The sequence below is a fragment of the Sorex fumeus genome, unplaced genomic scaffold, assembly GCF_029834395.1.
Source record: "Sorex fumeus unplaced genomic scaffold, SorFum_2.1 ptg000019l, whole genome shotgun sequence".
Taxonomy (NCBI): Eukaryota; Metazoa; Chordata; class Mammalia; order Eulipotyphla; family Soricidae; genus Sorex; species Sorex fumeus.
The window spans coordinates 709,144-717,479 of NW_026606076.1; the positions used below are offsets into that span (position 1 = coordinate 709,144).

Here is an 8,336-nt window from a genome sequence, read left to right on the forward strand (position 1 = left end):
ACCCCCAACTCCTCCAAGAAAAACAGGTCTGAGAGTCACGTTTGTTTTTGGTCTTGACTTTTTTTTTTTTTATCTTCGGAAATCTCATAACGTGGGAGCAGAAGAATCTCATAACCAGCGACCAGACCAAGCAGGCACCTGCGGTGACGTCATATTCCCCCCCCCCCCCCGCAGTGGGCACCCCGCACCCCCCACCCCTACCTCCCGCATGCTGGGTTGCTGGGTTTATGCGCACCTTCACCCCTAGACACAGTCTCCTGTTCCCACGGAGCAGCAAACACACGCACCTCCGTGCTGCAAACACCCAGAGTCACCAGGGCACACCTTGGTGGGGTCTGATCACAGCCCAATTGAGCCAGCCACCTTCACAGACGACACAGGTCTCCTCTGTGCGGGGCCACACAGGTGCACGCCCATCCTGTACCCTGAGCGCCCCCTGCTGGACGCTGAAAAAAACACACCCTGGTGACCCGCTTATAACAGGCAAAAGGGAATCCACATGCCACACAACACACACACACACACACACACACACACACACACACACACACACACACACACACCCCTCTAACGCCCTCAGACCCTGGCATGCATTTCTGTACACGCGGAGGGGAAAAATCAAGGGTTCAGATCGCAGATCAGGGATCTTCACCGGCCAATTGACCAAGTCCTCCAGGCTGACACACAGGACTTGGTGGTCTTCATTTACGCAGAGGAGGGCGCTGGGGGTGGGGCTAGGGAGGAAAGCACGTGGTCAGACAGATTGCACCCCTGTTAGGGAAGCTGGGGGTCAAATATTGGGGACTCCCTCTCCCCACTCATTCACCCACATTCCCCTTGACTTACGTGCAAGGCTGTGGGTTTTTTTTTTTTTTTTGCTTTTTTGGGTCCCACCCGGCGATGCACAGGGGTTACTCCTGGAATTACCCCTGGCGGTGCTCAGGGGACCCTATGGGACGCTGGGAATCGAACCCGGGTCGGCCGCGTGCAAGGCAAACGCCCTACCCGCTGTGCTATTGCTCCAGCCCCTGTCTTTAATTTGAAGGCCACACTGGCGATGCACAGGGGTTACTCCTGGCTCATACACTCAGGAATTACTCCTGGCGGTGCTCGGGGGACCATATGGGATACTGGGAATCGAACCCGGGTCGGCCGCGTGCAAGGCAAACGCCCTATCCGCTGTGCTATCATTCCAGCCCCATCTCCGACTTACGTGGTCTGGGATTCTCCAGGTTCTGGGAGATTGTGTTGACTTTAGACTTGATGTAGCTTGTGTCTGGGGGGTGGAGTGGGGGGGGAGAGGAAGCTGGGAGTGGGAACCTCAGATCAGGCCCACCCCCTGCTTCCTTGGAAAGCCCCTTTGGGTCCATCCAAGCGCGGGACGTCGGGCAGCACTAGCACCCCTTGGCGACTAGTCCTGGCCCTGCACCCAGCCGGACCAGGAGCTTTTGGAGACCAGCGGGCACCTTTGACAATCGAGTCCAGTTTGCTGCTGTAGCCGCTGACCACTTTGTGCTCCGCACCGATGGACTGCTGGGTCGCCTGGATGGCCTTCAGGAGCGAGCCCTGGCCCACCCTTAGCTCTTCCTGACAAACTCGCACCGCGCTGGAAACTGAGGATGGAAGGGACCAAGAGTGTGAGTTTGTGTGTGGGGGGGGGGGTAAGTGGGGGGGTCCCCACGGCTCTGCCAGCGCCCCCAATTCCACCACCACCCCTCAGCTCTGCCCCCTCACTGTTATTCAGCTCCGTCTTCAATTCCAGCAGCTCTCGGGACATCTCAGAGTCTGTTGGCGTGGAGGGGAGACAGAACACAGTTTGTGGAGGGGGTTCGAGGGATTGACAGCTCTCACCCGGACCCCCCACCCATCACGGAAGGAAGCTGGGAAGATGGTCCCACTCACTCTTGACCAGGATGATGGCGGACAGGATGATGCAGAAGAGAAATATCAGGGCCAGGAGGATGTACAGGCTCAGAACAGCCCGGTAGAGCCAGCCAGGAACCGGAGCCAGGGCTGAGGGCTGTCCCCTCTGGACTGGACCTAGGGCAGATTCGGGTCCCAACCAACACTCCCATCAGCCCCAACTCTAACACACACCGTGTCCCACACCTGTCACTCAAGCCCCCACGTTCCCCTGCCTGCCTCCACCAGTGGGACCTCCAGTAGGGTTCCTGGTGTGTGGAAACCTTTAGTTTTTTTTTTCCCCAATGCCCATGGATATCACTGGCCGTCGTGGTCCCCCTGGAGGGCTCACTAACACCCTCAGCTAAATTGCCACCGTACCTCGCCATTTTCACCGGCCCCATTCACCCCATGGGCAGAGTTGGCACATTGCCAATCCGAGTCAGCTCCCAACCCGGAAGCCAGCCAAACCCCGTACCACCACCTCCTACCTCCACATCCTGCCCCTGTCCCAGACATCCTGCCACCGGGGGGTGGGGTGGGGGGGGACGGACCCAGGCCCAAGGTGGGTGGGATGTCTGCAGGAGGGCTAAGGCTTACCTGAATTCTTGGGGAGCTTATCACGGCCCTTGGACTGGTCCCGGTGTTTGAAGGTCAAGGTGATGTTCTCATACTCAGGGTCTTCTGCAGCTGCAGGGCGTTCTGTGGGAGGGATAACGGGGCTTGCCCAGGATGCCAGGGTGCCAAGACGTGGGAGGGAGCTCAGGGGTCTTGTTTTCTTGCTTTTTGTTCTTGTTGTTATAAGGGGGTCATAGCCAGTAGCACTTACTTCTGGCTCTGTGCTGAGGAATTACCCCTGATAGGAAACCTAAAGGGGTACTGGGGGGGGGGGGCTGGAGTGATAGCACTGTGGGTAGGGCGTTTGCCTTGCATACAGTCGACCTGGGTTCGATTCCCAGCATCCCATATGGTCCCCTGAGCACCGCCAGGAGTAACTCCTGAGTGCAGAGCCAGGAGTAACCCCTGTGCATCGCCGGGTGTGACCCAAAAAGCAAAAAAAAAAAAAAAAAAAAAAGTTAAAAAAGTAAAAAAAAAGTTTAAAAAAGTAAAAAAACAAAGTCAAAAATCTTGTGCACACCACCGACCCAGGTTCGATTCCCAGCATCCCATATGGTCCCCTGAGCACCGCCAGGAGTAACTCCTGAGTGCAGAGCCAGGAGTAACCCCTGTGCGTCGCGGGTGTCTGGAGCGATAGCACAGCGGGTAGGGTGTGTGCCTTGCACACCACCGACCCGGGTTCGATTCCCAGCATCCCATATGATCCCCTGAGCACCGCCAGGAGTAATCCCTGAGTGCAGAGCCAGGAGTAACCCCTGTGCATCGCTGGATGTGACCCAGAAAGCAAAAAAAAAGGGGGGGCGGGTGCTGGGAATCGAACCCCAGTGTACTATCTCTCCACCCATTCATTTGTTGGGGGTGGGGGGCACACCCAGCAGTGTTCAGGGCTTACTCCTGGCTCTGTGCTCAGGGATCACTCGTGGCAAGCTCAGGGGACTGCATGGGATGCCGGGGATCGAACCTGGGTCGGCCATGCAAGTGCAAATCAAGAGTCCTCCCCGCTGTCCTCACCCTTTGGCCCCATTTGCTTCTCGTCATTCTTTTTGTTTGTTTGCTCTTACCATACCTGGCAGTGCTCAGGGATCACTCCTGTTGGGACTCGCTGGAGGGCGGGGGACCCTCTGCAAATCCAGGGATCAAACCCAAACCCAGGCCGGCTGCATGCAAGACCAGTCCCTCCCTGCCGTTCTGTGAGGTGTTGCATTTCAGAATCTCTCCACGAACAACAAAATGAAGGACAAGAAGCAAAAAAAAAAAGAGGCTGGAGCGATAGCACAGCAGGGAGAGCATTTGCCTTGCATGCGGCCAACCCGGGTTCGATCCCCAGCATCCCATAGGGTCCCCCCCTCCCCCAAGCAGCATTAAGAGTGATTTCTGAGCACAGAGCCAGGAGTCACCCTTGAGCATCGCCAGGTGTGAACCAAAAAGAAAATTTAAAAAAAGAGAGAGAGAGAGAAAGAGAGGAGCAGAGGGAGTGAGTTCTGCTTCTTGTCAGGGTTCAGGGGAGACGCACACTCTGGCCTTCAGAGCGAGACCCCTTCCTCCTCCCCACCCCAACGCACCCACCCTAAGACATCAAACCTTCTTTGCTGGCCGGAGCTCCTCGTCTCTTGTCTTTGGAAGCTGATGCTTGCATCTTGTCTTCTGGGGTCCTGTGATTTCATTCGGGCTCCATGGTCTCCTGGCTTCCCTGAACTCGGTCTCCCCACCCACCGGAAAGTATTGAGTAAGGTGACGCAATCTGGGGTTAGAGGGGCGGGGTGGGTGACAGGAAAGAAGCACCAGGCTCCCTTATGGTCAGAGTTCCTGGAGCTGCTTCTTTGAGACCTTCAGCCGTCACCCAGCTCCTCTCAGCAAGATCAAACAACGGAGAAGCTGGAGAGATACAACAGCAGATAGAGCACGTGGCAGACCCGGGTTCGATCCCCAGCATCTCATAGGGAACCTCCTGGCCCCGCCAGGAGTGATCCCTGAGTGCAGAGCCAGGAGTCAGCCCTGAGCATGGCCAGGTGTGACTCCCAAACAAAACAAAACAGGAATATTAATATCCAAAGCCAGGGAAAATGAGGGCCAGAAGAACTGGTCAGGGGCTGGAGCGATAGCACAGCGGGTAGGGCGTTTGCCTTGCACGCGACTGACCCGGGTTCGATTCCCAGCATCCCATAGGGTCCCCTGAGCAACGCCAGGAGTCATTCCTGAGTGCAAAGCCAGGAGTAACCCCTGAGCATCGCCGGGTGTGACCCGAAATGCCAAAAAAAAAAAAAAAGAACTGGTCAACGGCTGGAAGCTACCACATGACCACATGACCACACATGTGAGGGGAGCAGAGGGCAGTTCGTTAGAATAGACAAGGGATGAGTGTGACAATAAGAGTTGGAAATGGCCACTCTGGACGGGAACTGAGTGTGAAGTCAGTAAAGGTTATCATATACATGATAACCTGTCAGCATCTGTAACGCAAACCATAATGCCCAAAAGGAGAGAGAAACAGAGAGACAGAGACAGAGAGAGACAGAGAGAGACAGAGACAGAGAGAAGTGTGTCATAGATGCAGGGCAGAATAGGGTGGGAGGGACTCTGGGGACATTGGTGGTGGGAAATGTACACTGGTGAAGGGACCAGTGTTACAACATGACACAGCTGAAATCCAGTCATGAACAACTTCGTAACTGTGACCACTATGGATCTCACTGTGATTCAATTAATAAAATAAATTGTGTTAAGAAGACAATTCAGGGGCTGGAGCGATAGCACAGCGGGTAGGGTGTTTGCCTTGCACACGGCCAACCCGGGTTCGATTCCCAGCATCCCATATGGTCCCCCGAGCACCGCCAGGAGTCATTCCTGAGTGCAGAGCCAGGAGGAACCCCTGTGCATTGCCAGGTAATTCAATGGAAAAGACACTGACTTTCCCTGGCACGCAGCTGACTCAGGTTGGATTCCCAGCAGCCCCATAGGGTCTCAAACCCTTCCAGGAGTGATCCCTGAGCACAGAGCCAGGAGTCAGCCCTGAGCACCTCTGGCGATGACTCAAAAACTTAAAAAATAGGGCTGGAGCGATAGCACAGTGGGTAGGGCAGTTTGCCTTGCATGCGGCCAACCCAGGTTCGATTCCAGGCATCCCATACGGTTCCCTGAGCACCGCCAGGAGTAACTCCTGAGTGCAGAGCCAGGAGGAACCCCTGTGCATCGCCGGGTGTGACCCAAAAAGAAAAAAAAAAGAAAAAAGAAGAAAAAACCTTAAAAAACACAAAAGGCTGGGGCTGGAGCGATAGCACAGTGGGGAGGGCGTTTTTCCTTGCACGCGGCTAACCTAGGTTCATTCCCCAGCATCCCACCAGGTCCCCCCAAGCACCACCAAGAGTAACTCCTATGTGCAGAGTCAGGAGTTACCCCAGCCACCATGGGGTGTGGCAAAAAAAAAAAATCCCCGGCAGTGAATAAGGGCTTCTGAACACTGCAAGGAGTAAGCCCACAGCATTGCTGGGTGTGGTGCAAACAACTCCCACAAACTGCTTTACTTGGAGGCTGGAGAGAAAGTCAAGGCTGGAAGGCACTTGCCTGGCCAGTTGCCAACCCGGATGCTTCGTGCCCTGAGCCCGCCAGGAGTGATCCCTGAGCACAGAGCCAGGAGTCAGCCCCGAGCACGGCTGGTGTGGGTCCCAAGAAACAAACCGAAAAAGCTGTTTTACTTCACTGGATCGAATGACGACTGGTCAGGCGCTTCCCCAGATACCGTGTGGACATGCGTGTGGACATGCGTGTGTTCATGTGTGTACTTGTGGGTATGCATGGGCACACTCCCAAAATGAACCGCTTCCTCCTGCCTCCCCCCCAGTCTCCAGAGAGAAACTGGGGTACCCTGAACACCCCAACTTCAGGCGGGGGCAGCTGAACCGAGACAGGATTCCCAACACCCCTCCCGACCTTCTTCCTGCTACATCAAGGGTCCCCCGCAAGCCCACCCCAGAGCTTCTCCTTTTTCGAGCACCCTCCCGCCCCAGCTGGGGCCAGGGAGGACAAGGAAATGCATGAGGCAACATGCAAACCACAGGCCTCCATCCACATCCCTGTCTGGGCGAGGTGCACCCGTGACCCCCCCCTTCTCCGTTCTAGCCCCCCCAAAATGCAGTGGCCCATCAACCTGGACACTCCCTTCAGAGACCAACTCAGACACACGCCCCGACATCCGCTCACCTCAAACGCGCACAGCCTACGGCCACGTGACCATCTGTGGACATACATGTGGGTCCAATGAAAGGGCCTATGTCGGATTGGCCCTGTCTACACTGCGCCTCCTCATTTGACCTTGAAAGGAGGGGGAGACAGGGGCCAGAGCGACAGGCCAGCGGGGGTGGCCTTGCACGTGGCAGACCTGGGTTCGATTCCCGGCATCCCTAATGGTCCCTCCCAGGCCTGCCATGAGTGATCCCTGAGCACAGAGCTAGGGGGAAGCCCGGAGCAGAGCTGGGTGTGGCCCAAAACAGAACAGAAAAATGTGGGGGGCAGGGAGATAAAAATATAAACAAAGGGAGGGGGCTGGAGCGATAGCACAGCGGGGAGGGCGTTTGCCTTGCACGTGGCCGACCCGGGTTCGATTCCCAGCATCCCATATGGTCCCCTGAGCACCACCAGGAGTAACTCCTGAGTGCAGAGCCAGGAGTAACCCCTGTGCATCGCCGGGTGTGACCAAAAAGCCAAAAAAATAAAAATAAAATAAATAAAATTAATAAATTCTTGGGGTTGGAGAGATAGCACAACGGGTAGGGCGTTTGCCTTGCACGCGGCTGACCCGGGTTCGATTCCCAGCATCCCACAGGGCCCCCTGAGCACCGCCAGGAGTAACTCCTGAGTGCAGAGCCAGGAGGAACCCCTGTGCATCGCCAGGTGTGACCCAAAAAGCAATATATATATATATATATATATATATATATATACACACAAAGGGGTCAGAGAGGTGGGACAGTCAATGAGGCACTTCTTGCTTGCAGACGGCCCGGGTTCGATCCCCAGCACTCCATAGAGTCCCCTGAGCCCCTCCAGGAGTGATCCCTGAGGGGCCGTAGCGATGGGACAGTGGGGAGGACGTTTGCCTTGCACGCAGCTGACCCAGGTTCAATCCCCGGCATCCCATAAGGTTCCCGGAGCACCTTCAGGAGTAATTCCTGAGAGCAGAGCTGCAGAGCCAGGAGTAAAAGCCCTGAGCATCACTGAGTATGACCCACCCCCAAAATAAAAAAAACAAAGGAGTAAGCGCTGAGCATTGAGGAATGTGAGCGCCTCGGAGAGAGGGAGAGAGAGAGAGAGAGAGAGAGAGAGAGAGAACATAAAGAGAACATAGGGAAATAATTTTTATTGGGGGTTTGGGCCATTTCCAGAAGTGCTCAGAGCTTACTCTTGGCTCTTTGCTAAGGGATCTCTCCTGGCAGGGCTTGGGGGATCATATTTGGTGTTGGGGTTCAAACTGGGGTCTGCCATGTGTGAAGCAACTATCTTAACCCCAGTTCTATCACTCTGCCCCCACCACCAGACAAATTAATAGGAGCCACAAGTTTAATTTAAAAACTTCAGGGGTTGGGGCTGGAGCAATAGCACAGCGGGTAGGGCGTTTGCCTTGCATGCGGCCGACCCGGGTTCGATTCCCAGCATCCCATAGGGTCCCCTGAGCACCGCCAGGAGTAACTCCTGAGTGCAGAGCCAGGAGTAACCTCTGTGCATTATTGGGTGTGACCCAAGAAAAGGAAAAAAAAAGTGAATTACAGGGCTTTAGAGACATTCCAAGGGGTTTTTATGTTCTTGCCTATCTGAGTTCAATC

At 55.4% G+C, this 8,336-nt stretch overlaps 1 protein-coding gene across 1 annotated transcript; it reads right to left on the reverse strand.

Annotated features, from left to right (window-relative positions):
- Positions 1–658: 658 nt before the first annotated feature.
- Positions 659–4,167, reverse strand: MCEMP1 (mast cell expressed membrane protein 1). The gene is made up of 7 exons (XM_056113250.1): positions 4,102–4,167; positions 2,503–2,604; positions 1,903–2,040; positions 1,735–1,785; positions 1,467–1,613; positions 1,214–1,276; positions 659–734 (listed from the first exon to the last, which is right to left on the reverse strand). Exons 1-7 carry the CDS (start codon positions 4,154–4,156, stop codon positions 706–708), a joined length of 585 nt encoding a protein of 194 aa, XP_055969225.1. The 5' UTR covers positions 4,157–4,167; the 3' UTR covers positions 659–705.
- Between the last annotated feature and the right edge of the window lie 4,169 nt (positions 4,168–8,336).

Excerpts from the sequence above, each read along its gene's own strand:
- MCEMP1 (XM_056113250.1), bottom strand. The coding sequence starts at position 4,156 with ATGCAAGCATCAGCTTCCAAAGACAAGAGACGAGGAGCTCCGGCCAGC. Across the intron at positions 1,614-1,734 it reads GAAGACGGAGCTGAATAACA|TTTCCAGCGCGGTGCGAGTT; the intron begins GTGAGGGGGCAG and ends TTCCATCCTCAG. Across the intron at positions 735-1,213 it reads CCTGGAGAATCCCAGACCAC|CCCCACCCCCAGCGCCCTCC; the intron begins GTAAGTCGGAGA and ends TTTCCTCCCTAG.